The following is a 15,515-nucleotide window of genomic DNA, read 5'->3' on the forward strand; positions in this document are numbered from 1 at the left end:
CAAGAGAGGGAACACAAGCAGGGAGAGATGGGGAGAGAGAAGCAGACTTCCTGCTGAGCAGGGAGCCTGATGCAGGGCTTGATCCCAGGATGACCTGAGCCAAAGGCACACCGTTAACAGCTGAGCCACCAAGGCGCCCCCTTCAGTTTGTTTCTAAGAGTCCACTGTCTTGAAGCTTTTTAAGGCTATGAATTGAAGTTTTTTATGTGTCTGTATCTCTTTCTCCTTATAATCTTTAAAAATTTATGTTAGTCACCATACAGTACATCATTAGTTTTTGATGTAGTGTTCCATGATTCATTCTTTGCATATAACCCCCAGTGCTCCATGCAATATGTGCCCTCCTTGTAATTTCTACTTCCTACTTATTTACAAAGTTAGTGCCAAGTACGATTTTTGGTACATGGTAAACACCAATTAAATACTCTTTGCATAAATGGATCAGTTCATCTTCTGTTGTTAAAGGTCTGTATTATTTCCTAGCTCTCTTCCATCTAACTCACGACTTGGCTGACCATTTTTCTACATGTAGGATTCTCTTTACTGCGCTCTTTACATCTTTGTTTCTTAAAGTGTAGATCAGAGGGTTAAGGGTGGGTGTGATGATCGTGTAAAAGAAAGTAAAGAACTTCCCCTCATCTTGGAATGTGCTATTCTGTGGCTTCATGTACATGTAAATGATTGTTCCATAAAACAGAGTTACTACTGTGAGGTGGGAACCACATGTGTTAAGGACCTTACGCCATCTTGCCTCTGACTTGACCCTCATGACAGCTTGAGTGATAACTCCATATGAGATGAGAATTAGTGATAGAGGTACTAGAAGTAATATTACTCCAAGAGCAAAGACAGTGATCTCCATTATTTTTGAATAGACACAAACCATCTTGAGCAATGCTGGCATCTCACAGAAAAAATTATCGACCTTCCGGTGACCACATCTTGGCAAATTCAAAGTCAAGGAGCAAAGAATTAAGGCACTGCCAAAACCGCCTAACCAGGCGGTGAGTACCATCTTCTGGCAAAGCTGAGGGTTCATTATGACCGTATAGTGAAGAGGTTGACAGACAGCAGCATAGCGGTCATAGGCCATCACAGCCAAGAGAAGACATTCAGTGGATCCCAGGTCAAGGGCAAAGAAGAATTGGAGCACACACCCTCCATACGTAATAGACTTTGTTGGACCCCATAGATTTACCAGCATCTGGGGGATAATGCTAGATGTATAACAGAGATCCAAAAAAGACAAATTGGTTAAGAAGAAATACATGGGCGTATGGAGCTGGGTGTCTAGGTAAGATACCAGAATGATGGTTGTGTTTCCTACCAGAGTCACAATATAGAAGATGAAGACCACCCCAGAGATGATGGGTTCTAATTGGGGCCGATCAGAAAAGCCCAGCAGGATGAAATCTGTGGTGGAACTTCCATTGTTTGTGTCCATGGATCCGTAGGAAAGTCTAGGAGACAAGATGGTGGTAATCACAATAGCATCAGCCCTAGGCAGAAATAGCTTGCCATGTAGCTTACCATGAGTATCCCCAGTTGTTTGTGTGCTCTCTCCCATTTGGACCACCTCTGTTAACACTCCCTGTGCTCCTTGCCCAAAGCCTCTCTGTGTTTACTCATAACCAGAGTGGTTTGAAAAATAATATGGCAAATCCAGTCACACTGAATTGTATTGAAAGGGATTAACTTGTCATGACCCCTATGGTTCTGTGTATTTTGACTAAGTAATAAATCATGAAGTTGATGATGTAATTGAAGAGTGGGATATTTTGATTTTTTCCTTGTTGAAATTATAATGTAAGCATACTTGATCATGACAGATTTTCCCTTATCAAAGCAGTGGAGTTTGAGATAAAAGGTTCAATGACCCATTTAAATGGGAGGAGTTCCCTCATTTGGTAGCAGGATCACTTGCCATATTTATTTCAAAGTGTGTGCGTTCCGCCACTGTAATTTCATCATCACCTACCTCCTCCTCGTTCCCCTCCTATTCAGCATCGCAGACACCTCTGTTCCTGTATCAGTTCTGGTGCTCCCCACTCTACTCATCTTTTTTTGTGCATGTGTTTTTGGTGCCAGGAACAATTATCTTTCTTATTAACCTTCATTTCCATGTATGAATGTCACGAGTTTCCTGGAATACCTTTCATGACTGAAATTACACCATTTATTTTTTTTAAAGATTTTATTTATTTGACAGACAGAGATTATGAGTAGGCAGAGAGGCAGACAGAGAGAGAGAGGAAGGGAAGCAGACTCCCTGCTAAGCAGAGAGCCCCGATGCGGGGCTCCATCCCAGGACCCTGGGATCATGACCTGAGGCAAAGGCAGAGGCTTTAATCCACTGAGCCCCCCAGGTGCCCCTGGAATTACACCATTTAAATAGACTACTGACTCGTTGCTGAGTTAAAAGCTGAACTAATTCCAGAAACATGTGGTTACCAGATACATATACATAAACATACATATAGCAAACACCTCTCTTAGTTCTTACTCACCTGGCCATTCAGCATAAGTAGCAAGGTAGGTAACGAACAAGAAGCAGCTCAGTAAAGTGTCAATGAGATGTTTCTTCCCCTGGAATTTGCCAGTTATATGAGTCAATCCTCTGCCTGCTTCAGAGCTCTGTATGCAAGGCTCATTTCAATTCTGAAAGATTATAGAAAAGAGATTAAGAATACATAAATTTCACTATTTCTTTTTTTAAATTTTATTTTTTCAGTGTTCCAGGATTCTTTGTTTTTTTTGCCCCACACCCAGTGCTCCATGCAATCCGTGCCCTCCTTAATAGCCACCACCAGGCTCCCTGAACCCCTCACCCCCCTCCAAAATCCTCAGTTTGTTTCTCAGAGTCCACAGTTTCTCATGGTTCATCTCCCCCTCTGATTTCCCCCAACTCCCTTCTCCTCTCCATCTCCCCATGTCCTCCGTGTTATTTGTTATGCTCCACCAGTAAGTGAAACCATATGATAACTGACTCTTTCTGCTTGACTTATTTCTGATTACTTACCATATCATTAAAGTAGATGGAATGGTTAATGGCTGAATTAATTTACAATATTTTTTAGTTTTAATTTTTTTAGTTTAAATGTTTTCTGCGTATAATCTGGCCATGAAATTCAGACCTAAGGTGTTTTATATTCACAGTTTGTCTGGGGCCAAGAAATAAAAATTTTGTTGCAGTTTCAATAAAATATGGTTAGCTTACTTGTAGTATATCATTGCTATAAGCAGTTTAGTTAGAGCGTGAAAATCTTACAATCATGAAGAAGAAACTGTCATTATCAAGTTGTATGAGATTGGGATATAGTTTTTCCTCATTACAACGGAAATTTAATTTAGTAATGAGTATGACATTTTTATGTGGTTGGATATCAGCTAAGTTGAACATAGTGCCTAGGCACACAGATTCTCAGAGCTTGTTATCAAATCCCAGCTTCACGGCTCGGAGGTAGTGTGTCCTTGAGTAGTTAACGTAAACTGTTTGTACACCAGGTTCTCTATATGTTCAGTGATGATACTAATTTCCTGAAAAGTAGGTGGTGGGTGTTAGTGTTTGTGAAAATACTAGGAACTGTGCTTTTATGCATCACATTTAATTCTTAAAATTAAAATTGTATTCATCCGCCCACAAACTATTATTCTATTCACCCTTTCTGTCTTTATTTTTCACACTGGTGGTTTTATCATGGTGGTCTAGAACTAAACGGGAGTGCTTGAAACTTCATGTTTACATAACTTTTTAAATGCACACACACACTCATGTTACATACACAAAAGTGCCCACAGCACGACGTATATACTGAACTGATAAACCCACAGGAGAGGAAGACAGAGGACTTTGCTCCCAACATGCCTTGATTACAAAATGCCCTCAGTATTCTTTGACCACATGACATTGGGATAGCACCGAGAATTAAAAGGCCATAGAATTTTAGAGTTGAGATAGACTCAAAAACCAAGATCCAGCCTTCTGCCCCCGAAGGAGGTCTTCCACAGGACGTTCACACAACTCCTGTTTTCAGAGCTTCATAGCTCTATGCCATTAACCCGTGCCTCATCCCTGCTCCTTGTGTTGAGCCCAGAGATGCTTCCTTAACATCCAAGCACTGATGCTTTTTCTTTATTCTGGAAATAACAGAGAATATGTCATTTCAACAGGGCTCCAGCATTTTTATTATATAATGAAACAGAGATACAGAAAAAAGCAAAAGCTCAATGAGTTCAGGTGAATATTATTTAACTAATAGGTCAAGAAATAGAACCTTGACAAGCACGCCAGGAGCTTCTCTTTATGTCTCAACCAATTATTACCTTTCCCTGTCACCCAAGTATCCACTATCCTGATGTTTATAGTAATCACTTCCTTGTATTTTAATTGCTTGATTACCCACATGTGCTTCTCTAGACAATATTGTTTAGTTCAGCTCATTAAAAATTGTTTATAGTCTTTGGAGTTTCCTTTCATATTAGGACCTATTATCAAATACAGTCTTAGACTACATGCATAGAGTTATCAGCACTTCCTAACGCTGTATGAAGTTTAACTACCATGCTTTTCTGGTCACTATCCTTGGACTCCCCATGGCATATCGAATGCCTTTGATTAGTGAGTTGAGAAGTGACTGTGTACTGCCGGTGTGGTATGCCACTGAAGAAGGCTGTGGCATCCATAATGCATGTACACTTTCTGAAATATATGTTAGTGTTAGCAGATGAAATATATTACTGTTCAGTTTAAGCTTTGGGTGGCATAAGAACCCACATATCCATATTGAAAGTGTCAAACCTGAAATTACACTTTGTGTAATTTTATGTTGTGAATCCAAGTATAGAAATTTGATGCTTATAGTCATTTTTCATATGGATTTAAGCCTTGGGTCTCAATTTTTAACTATATTATTGTAATTTAAATTTATAAGTGAATGGGATATTAAAAACAAGAGAGCACAAGAAGAACAAAGAAATGTTAAAAAAGAGGCATGTGATGTTCACTGAAAATGTTTTCATTTTTCATGATGTGGACTTCAGTTTCTAATAGCATAGCACAGATTATACATTTGACTTTGTTCACTGAAATGTAAGACAAATGAAGCAAACACATTTAAACATAATTTCAATGTACACAATGATGTGGAGAGAAAACTAGAAACAAAACCAGAACATATTTACGTTTCAGGAGGGAAGAATTCACAGCTCTTGGTTTCTCACGTAGTCCACTGACACCCGTGTTCCCATGATGATGGACCTTCATTTCATGGGTACTCAGAGGATTCTTGTTTGGCAAGTTACTGAGTCCATGAAATACTGATTAGCTCCCACTTTCTTGTACCGGCACGACAATCACATTTGCATTGAAATGCAGTAACTGAACTAAGATTCAGTAGGTCTCTATTTTATGTGAATGGAGGAGAAAAACTATTTGTGGGGTTGGTGGAAAAGTTGATGAATTTGGTTTGTTAAATGTATTTTTGGTGGGATATATGTAGTCTTTTCATGTGTGCTCCTGTTGGACACATTTGTGGGTGGTTCTTTGTCCAGTTAAACCAGGAGAGCCTTCTACTGATCTATGCTTGCTGCAAGAAGTGTTTATGTAGGACTAAAGGCTAGTATGTTAATGTGATGTAGGCCATGGGGACTGGTGCCCCACAGAGGTGATTAACAGATCTTACACTATGGTCAGAGGCTTATCCAAAGAAGTATTACAGGAAAGACTCCCTTAAGACGTTGGTTTCTGTATGGTGACTAACATAACACAATAAATAAAAAAAAGACATTGATTTCATCTTTCTTTTTCTTATTAGCTATCCTCCATGAAAATTAATTCCAGAGATGAATTTATTTAGGTGTGAAATTTATTGTTGAAGATTTTAAATATGTAAACCATATCTATAAAAATTAACACATTTAATTGAACTTTTTCTTTGGGTAAGACATCAGTCACGTTGGAGAAATATAGGCAGAATAGGAGAATATTATATTACAAGAGAATATTAACGAGGTGTGTGTTTGCAGGAAAGAAAATACTTGCTTTTAAAAAAATTATGGAATAATCATAATTCTGTGGTTTATGAGCCATATCATCATTGTTCCACTTTTGATGAAGTAAATACAAAAGGTATCATTATCTTATATGTTCCCTTTTCAGATAACATTTTGTCACTGAGATTATCCAGTATTTTTTGTGTCACTGTGGTTCATTTAGTTCCACTACTGTATAATATTCCATTGTGTGGCTATCTTAGAGTCATGGAAAAAAAAAGAATCATTTTGTCTCTTCACTCCCTGATGGCTATTTTTGCTGATTATAATTCTTGGCTCATATTCTTGGCTCCTAGCATTAGGATGAACAATTTTTTTATGTCTCTTGAGATGTGCATACAGGAAGGTCTTTTGGGTGTATGCCTAGGACAGGAATTGCTGTTTATAGAATAAGCGAATTTTATAAGGAATTATCTCCCAAAGTGGTTCGATCAGTTTATCCTACCCTAGTTTTGTATAAATTATTCCATTGGTCTATATTTTCTCCAGTGTCTAGTCTTTTGGACTTTTGAATCATGCCCACTGAGAGATCATAAAAGTTATCAAGCTGTGGCCTCAACTGTCAGTTCCCTAATAACTAACAAGGTCTAGTACATCTTCATACACTTATTGCTATGTATAATTGTCTATGAAAAACCCATTTGTTCATTCTGATAATTATCTTTTGGCATTGCTTCTTTTTTTCAAATTAAATTTTTTTTTTTTTTGGCATGGGGAGTCATTTAAAATTTTTTTACATTTTTATTGTGTTATGTTAGTTACCATATAATACATCATTAGTTTATTATTATTATTATTATTATTTAAATTAACATACAATGTATTATTTTCTTCAGGGGTACAGGCCTGTGAATCATCAGTCTTACATAATTCACCAAACTCACCATAGCATATACCCTCCCCAGTGTCCATAACTCAGCCACCCTACTCCTCCTCCCCTAACCCACAGCAACCCTCAGTTTGTTTCCTGAGATTGAGTCTCTTAAGGTTTGTCTCCCTCCCTGGTACCACCTTGTTTCATTTTTTCCCATCGCTACCCCCTCACCTCTGACCTGCATTTCAAATTCCTCATATCAGGGAGATCATATGATAATTGTCTTTTCTGATTGACTTGTTTTGTTTAGCATCATACCCTCTAGTTCCATCCACGTTGTTGCAAATGGCAAGATTTCATTTGTTTTGATGGCTGCATAGTATTCCATTGTGTATATATACCACATCTTCTTGATCCATTCATCTGTTGATGGAGATCTAGGTTCTTTCCATAGTTTGGCTATTGTGGACATTGCTGCTATAAACATTTGGGTGCACGTGCCCCTTTGGATCATTACATTTTTATCTTTAGGGTAAATACCCAGTAGTGCGATTGCTGGGTCATAGGGTAGCTCTATTTTCATCTTTTTGAGGAACCTCCATGCTGTTTTCCAGAGTGGTTGCACCAGCTTGCATCCCCACCAACAGTGTAGGGGGGTTCTCCTTTAGAGAGATGTCTGTGCCAATGTCTGTGATTTCCTGACTTGCTTATTTTAGCCATTCTGACTGGTGTGAGGTGGTATCCCACTATGGTTTGATTTGTATTTCCCTGATGCTGAGTGATGTGGAGAACTTTTTCATGTGTCTATTGGCCATTTGATTGTCTTCTTTACCAAAATATCTGTTCATGCCTTCTGCCTATTTCTTTTTTTTTTTAAATTTTTTATTTTTTATAAACATATATTTTTATCCCCAGGGGTACAGGTCTGTGAATCACCAGGTTTACACACTTCACAGCACTCACCAAATCACATACCCTCCCCAATGTCCATAATCCCACCCCCTTCTCCCAAACCCCCTCCCCCCAGCAACCCTCAGTTTGTTTTGTGAGATTAAGAGTCACTTATGGTTTGTCTCCCTCCCAATCCCATCTTGTTTCATTTATTCTTCTTCTACCCCATGCTTAGCGAAATAAGTCAAGCAGAGAAAGACAACTATCATATGATCTCCCTTCTGCCTATTTCTTTTTTTTTTTTTTTCTTGATTGGATTATTTGTTTTTTGGGTGTTAAATTTGGTAAGTTCTTTGTAGATTTTGGATACTAGCCTTTTATCTGATATGTTATTTGCAAATATCTTCTCCCATTCTGTTGGTTGTCTTTGGTTTTGTTGACTGTTTCCTTTGCTGTGCAAAAGCTTTTGATCTTGATGAAGTCCCAGTAGTTCATTTTTGCCATTGCTTCCTTTGCCTTTGGCAATATTTCTAGGAAGAAGTTCCTGTGGTTGAGGTCAAAGAGGTTGCTGCCTGTGTTCTCCTCAAGGATTTTGATGGATTCCTTTCTCACACTGAGGTCTTTCATCCATTTTGAATTTATTTTTATGTATGGTATAGGAAATGGCCTAGTTTCATTCTTCTGCACATGGCTGTCCAATTTTCCCAACACCATTTGTTGAAGAGACTGTCTTTTTTCCATTGGACATTCTTTCCTGCTTTGTCAAAGATTAGTTGACCATAGAGTTGAGGGTCTATTTCTGGGCTCTCTATTCTGTTCCATTGATCTATGTGTCTGTTTTTGTGTCAGTACCATACTGTGTTGATGATGATAGCTTTGTAATAGAGCTTGAAGTCTGGAATTGTGATGCCACCAACTTTGGCTTTCTTTTTCAAGAAAAGAACATTCTGTATGTTCTCCTCCCTCTGGCTATTTGAGGTCTTTTCTGGTTCCATATAAATTTTAGGATTATTTGTTCTACATGGAACATTTCCTGCCAGCAAGATACAATGATACAAAGGACAGAAACATTTTTAAAATATTTTCATTGGCTAAGAAGAACATAAAACATGATCCATGTTTTCCCATGGCTACTATAAATGTGTACTTAAAATTGTAGATTAAAAAAAGTAAAATAAGATCTCAGATTAAAAATCAGGGCGCCTGGGCTCAGTGGGTTAAGCTGCTGCCTTTGGCTCAGGTCATGATCTCAGGGACCTGGGATTGAATCCCGCATCGGGCTCTCTGCTCAGCGGGGAGCCTGCTTTCCTCTCTTTCTCTCTGCCTGCCTCTCTGCGTACTTGTGATCTCTCTCTCTCTCTGTCAGATAAGTAAATAGAATCTTAAAAAAATCAGTGCAGATTATTTTTTGTCAGTATTTCCTTTTATGCCATCACTGCATCCTAAAGCAGAGTCTAATTTCTCTTTGTCCTGAACTCCAGTGAAAATATATGGTTCTCTAAAGCAGTGATAGTAGTGAGTGTCCTCCTTAGGAAGTATCTGCTGTTCTGACAAATGACAGCTAATATTATCCTCTCAGAAAGGAATTGTTTTCTTTCAACACTTAGCTGCCTTTCTTAAACAGAACTGAAAGCAAATAGCAGAGATACCATTCCGTCTGTTTAGGACAGGCTTACTGCCAACGGAGTTATGAACATTTTCAGTTTTCCACCCTGTTTAGATTCGGCATTGTGGAGAAGGGATTTTCAAACTCTGCCTGTTATTTGTAGCATTCCTGCTTGTATCTTTAAAAAATGTTTACATTGCAGCAGATAACACAGCCAGGAATGCTCAAGGTGTCTATTTTCTCCAATTCCTGATAGTATATTGTGTTATCAACCTTCTTTTTTATAGTATTCCAGGGAGTCACCATTATTTTAACCTGATTACCTGAGGCGATCATTGGGTCCAAGGTGTCAGTCACCAACCTAGAAAACCTTCATGCCTTCCTTAGGTGCTAGAGCCCAAGTATGTGCACCCCATGAATCGGTTTGGCCCTTGGTGGGGCGGAGTTCACAGTCATCATTCCAACAGGGACAAACATGTAATAAAACACTGAGATACTGTTTTTCTAATCTTGTCATTAGCAGCCTTTCCCTACTGATGACATTTTCACATCACAGTTACACTCTGTGTCTGTTCAAGTACAGTGGCTCTTAGGAAGGTCACCAATCACCGCATGAGCTGAGAATATTACCACTCCTCCAGGAGCCAAGTTTTTCTCCCGTGGGAGTGATACAACTGATGTGAATGCCTAGATTGGGATAAATAAATCAGCTACTCGGTGTGACTCAGTTTAGTATGGAAGGAAATAATTTAAAAGGAATCAGCTAAGACATTAGCAGTTATTATTTCTAGGTTATGAGATAATGAGAAACTTTCTCTTTTATTCCTCCTGTTTTTCTCATGTCCAGATACAAATTTATAAGGATTTTATAGTATTATGCAGGTGAAAGTATTATGTCCAGATACAAACTTACAAGGATTTTATAGTATTATGCAGGTGAAACTATTATGTCCAGATACAAACTTATAGGGATCTTATAGTATTATGCAGGTGAAAGGATTATGTCCAGATACAAACTTACAAGGATTTTATAGTATTATGCAGGTGAAAGTATTATGTCCAGATACAAACTTATAGGGATCTTATAGTATTATGCAGGTGAAAGGATTATGTCCAGATACAAACTTATAAGGATTTTATAGTATTATGCAGGTGTTTCCCTTCTACCAGGTGTCAAGTGTTGCAAATGTCCTGGATGTTAAAAGCCTGAAGATGTTCCTGCATTCATTGCTTAATGAACATTCACCATATTCTATAAAATAAATATTTTAATGTATATTTATTAAACTCTTCATTCACTTAATCATTCTCTAGATGTTTACTGAATATCTAGTTCATGTCAGAAGCCAATTTAGACACAAAAAAATCACACATGAATAGAGGTTCTATGTTGTTGAAAAGCTCACTGATGCCTTTCCTCAAGCATACATACAAATATGTAAAATCAGATAATGCCAAAATAGTGACAGGGACAAATTTTGGAGGGAATTCACAGGGTATATTGGTGGGATTTGTAAGGAATTTTCAGAAGAGAGATCTCAACTGAATGTAGATGTCGAGTAAGAGATTTGTAAGTGATAAATCACTGGTTTCTCAAGGTTTGGGATAAGCTTTTCTCACAAAGAACAGTGGATACTCATTTCCAGGGGTCACACTTTTCATCATTCTGTATGATCTCCTCCCAAAGTCCTTACAACACCATGAAGTTTCTATTGTCTCTAGGCCTTCCCGTCTTTGGATATCATCATCCTCTCTGGTTCCTTATTATTCCCAAGGCCCACACACCTGGAATGTTAAAGTTACCTGCAGAAAGGAATAAAAACTTTAAAATAAAAGAATCTTGGGGGCGCCTGGGTGGCTCACTGGGTTAGGCCGCTGCCTTCAGCTCGGGTCATGATCTCAGGGTCCTGGGATCGAGTCCTGCATCGGGCTCTCTGTTCAGCAGGGAGCCTGCTTCCCTCTCTCTCTCTCTCTGCCTGCCTCTCCATCTACTTGTGATTTCTCTCTGTGGGGTAGATAAATAAAATCTTTTAAAAAAAATTCTTAAAAAAAAAAAAAAAGAAAAAGAATCTTGGAACACTGAAAAAAAAAAAAACTTGAACAAAATGAAACCCCAGCTGCCACTTTGCACCTCAAAAGTTTGAGGCAACCTCAAAAGTTGGAATCTAAGTACAAAGGATGGGATAGAAGAGAAATGGTGCATTGAGTTCTGGTCCTAATTTGCCTTCTTCCAGACTTCTTTAACATGAAAGAGAAGTCATGTTAAAGAAGTGGCTCAGTGGGTTAAGGCCTCTGCCTTCGGCTCAGGTCATGGGATCGAGCCCCGAGTCGGGCTCTCTGCTCAGCAGGGAGCCTGCTTCCTCCTCTCTCTCTCTCTGCTTGTCTCTCTGCCTACTTGTGATCTCTCTGTCAAAAAAAAAAAAATCTTTACAAAAAAAAAAACCAACAAAGAAAATGAAAGAGAAATAAATTTCTATATTGCCAAGAAAAAATAAGTAAAATAAAAGTATAGTGTTTTCCCTGTGGAATACTGAGAGCCACCGGGTTTGAAGATGGGAGAGAAAAGACCATCAATCCTTACAACCCCCATACTCCACCCAAATCCTCCAGGTGCTGGTGGCTTGCTAGGACTTGAGATCGCAGAGCAGGGGCACCGTTGATGTGAGGACTCTCACATGCGGAGAGGGATGCCAGGCTCTGACATGGTTGTCTTGTAGAGAAGGGGAGTTCTTTCCTCTCCAGCGTAGAGATTCCCAGAGTTGGAATATATTTACCAGTACAACGAAGTAAAAATATATGGGGAGCAAACATGAAATTGCTAAATTTTTTGTTTTGTGAAATAAGATCATCAAGGTTTTGTCCAAAAAATTAACATCTATTGCCATCATAAATCAATAAAAGAATGAACATTATAAAACCAAAGAGCAAGTTAAGTTAAAAATAAATAAATAATTGAATACTCTTTTGTATTTCATTTCATTTCATCAAAATTCCTCATTTCCTTCATTTCTCTTATTTGAGAGTCTTGAGAAACACTTACCCTCCTCCTTTCACAGGTGTATAGGAGGGAATTAATTAAAATCTATAAAGCCATGTTAATTTTCTGTTTAGAGACTTAGTATCTCCCTATTCTCGGTAGCAGCAGTTCTCAAACTTCAGCCTGATCAGCTGTAGTGCTTGCTAAAAACATCAGTTACTGAGTCCATCCGCAGATGGTCGGTTCAGTAGGTCTGAGGTGGGCCCAAGAGTGTGCTTTTCTGATATGGTGCCAAATGATGTGGTTGCTGCTGATTGAAGATCGACACTACCTTCCAGGAAAAAGCTCAAACTCCTTATCAGGCCATGAAGGGTAAAAGTTAATCTACTCGAACAGACCTCTAACTAAAGTGGCTTAGGGACACCTGGGTGGCTGAGTCGGCTAAGCCTCTGCCTTCAGCTCAGGTCATGATCTCAGGTCCTGGGATCGAGTCCCGCATTGGGCTTCCTGCTCAGTGGGGAGCCTGCTTCTCCCTCTTTCAATCCCCCTGCTTGTGTCCTTTCTCTCTCTCTGGCAAATAAATAAAATTTAAAAAATAGAGTGACTTACATAATATTAAATGATATAGAAGCTTTTTCTCCTGTAGTAGTGGAGAGGCATTACTGTGCAGGTTTAGGGTTTTTGGTAAAGTTAGGGGCCCTCCACATTCACATTCCAGCCAACAGGAAGGGGAGGGAGAAGGGTGAGAGAAAATGGCTTCATATCTGAGAGGACTCCCCAGGACTTGCCCACATTGCTTCCCTGGCAGTGTGTTGGTGGAGGCCAGGTTCAGAAATGTGATATACAGCATGGGATCCTGTGCCTAGTTAAAACTAGAAGCTGAATGTGGAACAAATATTGGTGGGTAGTTGGTCTTCAGCAAAAAGAACCTGTTGGCAGTATCAGGTGCATGAAAGGGAGTGTTTCCTATGAAAGGGGCCACTTTAGGAAGAAAGAAATCAGGGTGTGTCCAGTGCAGTCCTACGTTAAAATAAGTTTCTTCTGAACAATTTTTTAAAGATTTTATTTATTTATTTTACACAGAGAGAGAGAGAGAGAGAGCGCGAGCTCACAAGTAGGCAGAGAGGCAGACAGAGGGAGAGGGAGAAGCAGGCTCCCTGCTGAGCAGAGAGCCCAATGCGGGGCTCAATCCCGGGACCCTGAGACCATGACCTAAGCCGAAGGCAGAGGCTTAACCCACCCAGCCACCTAGGTGCCCCTGAAATATTTTCTTAATATGTTGTACATATCTCTATTACTGTACTTAATCACATTTCATAATTATGTGTTTACTTTTGTGTGGCTCCTGATTAATTGTTAAAAAAATTTATTTATTTGAGAGAGACAGAGATAATGAGAGAGAGTTTGAGTGGGAAGGAGAGGGAGAAGCGGGCTCCCTGCTGGGCAAGAAGCCCCACTTGGGGCTTGATCCCAGGAACCTGTGATCTTAACCTGAGCCAAAAGCAGACAGTAATCGACTGAACCACATAGGTGCCCCAATCCCTGATTAATCTTGAAGTTTTCTAAGTGTATGAATCAAAGTTTCTTTTTTTATGTATCTGTATCTTTATCTCATAATTTCTTTCTTCTTTCTACTTATTTATAAAGTCAGTACCTAGTACAATTTTTGGTACATGTTAAACACCCAATAAATACTCTTTGGATAACTGAGTTGATTCATCTTCTGTTGTTAAAGGTCTGTATTTTTTCCTAGCTCTCTTCCATCTAACTCACGACTTGGCTGACCATTTTTCTACATGTAGGATTCTCTTTACTGCGCTCTTTACATCTTTGTTTCTTAAAGTATAGATCAGAGGGTTAAGGGTGGGTGTGATGATTGTGTAAAAGAGAGAAAGGAACTTCCCCTCATCTTGGGAGCTGCTATTCTGTGGCTTCATGTACATGTAAATGATTGTTCCATAAAACAGAGTTACTACTGTGAGGTGGGAACCACATGTATTAAGGACCTTACGCCATCTTGCCTTTGACTTGACCCTCATGACAGCTTGAGTGATAATTCCATATGAGATGAGAATTAGTGATATAGGTGCTAGAAGAAATACCACCCCAAGAGCAAAGACAGTGATCTCAATTACTTTTGAATAGACACAAGCCATCTTGATTAATGCTGGCATCTCACAGAAAAAATTATTCACTTCCCTGTTCCCACATCTGGGCAATTTCAAAGTCAAAGAGCAAACAATTAAGGCACTTCCAAGACCACCTAACCAGGCAGTGAGCACCATATTTTGGCAAAGCTGAGGGTGCATTATGACCGTGTAGTGAAGAGGTTGACAGACAGCAGCATAGCGGTCATAGGCCATCACAGCCAAGAGAAGACATTCAGTGGATCCCAGGTCAAGGGCAAAGAAGAATTGGAGCACACACCCTCCATACGTAATAGACTTTGTCGGACCCCATAGATTTACCAGCATCTGGGGGATAATGCTAGTTGCATAGCAGAGATCCAAGAAAGACAAATTGGATAAGAAGAAATACATGGGCGTATGGAGCTGGGTGTCTAGGTAAGATACCAGAATGATGGTTGTGTTTCCTACCAGAGTCACAATATAGAAGATGAAGACCACCCCAGAGATGATGGGTTCTAATTGGGGCCGGTCAGAAAAGCCCAGCAGGATGAAATCTGTTGTGGAACTTCCATTGTTTGTATCCATGGCTCTTCAGGAAATTCTAGGAGACAAACCAGAGTTATAATAAATAGCGTATACCCCAGGAAGAAATAAAAATCTCTGTAGTTAGAGTAGTGAGCCCAAATATGGACCCTCAACTTTAAGGTCAACTAATCTTCAACAAAGTGGGAAAAAATATCCAGTAGCAAAAATACAGTCTCTTCAATAAATGGTGCTGGGAAAATTGGACAGCTGTGTGTAGAAGAAGAAAACTCGACCATTCTTTTACACCATACACAAAGATAAACTCGAGATGGCTAAAAGACCTCAATATGAGGCAGGAATCCATCAGAATCTTAGAGGAGAATATAGGCAGTAACCTCTTCGACATTGGCCACAACAACTTTCAAGATATGTCTCCAAAGGCAAAGGAAACAAAAGCGAAAATGAACTTTTCAGATTTCATCAAGATCAAAAGCTTCTGCACAGCAAAGGAAATAGTCAGCA

At 39.2% G+C, this 15,515-nt stretch overlaps 2 protein-coding genes across 2 annotated transcripts; both read right to left on the reverse strand.

Moving 5' to 3' along the window:
* Window positions 1-499: 499 nt before the first annotated feature.
* On the reverse strand, window positions 500-1,444 carry LOC309865342 (olfactory receptor 2W1-like; the record flags this gene model as incomplete). Its single annotated transcript, XM_082731615.1, has 1 exon — window positions 500-1,444. The coding sequence occupies one exon, from the start codon at window positions 1,442-1,444 to the stop codon at window positions 500-502; it is 945 nt and encodes a 314-aa protein (XP_082587741.1).
* A 12,664-nt stretch (window positions 1,445-14,108) lies between these two features.
* On the reverse strand, window positions 14,109-15,053 carry LOC309864277 (olfactory receptor 2W1-like; the record flags this gene model as incomplete). The annotated part of the gene is made up of 1 exon (XM_082729606.1): window positions 14,109-15,053. One exon carries the CDS (start codon window positions 15,051-15,053, stop codon window positions 14,109-14,111), a length of 945 nt encoding a protein of 314 aa, XP_082585732.1.
* Between the last annotated feature and the right edge of the window lie 462 nt (window positions 15,054-15,515).

The sequence above is a fragment of the Mustela nivalis genome (assembly GCF_964662115.1).
Source record: "Mustela nivalis genome assembly, chromosome: 5".
In the NCBI taxonomy this organism is placed as follows: domain Eukaryota; kingdom Metazoa; phylum Chordata; class Mammalia; order Carnivora; family Mustelidae; genus Mustela; species Mustela nivalis.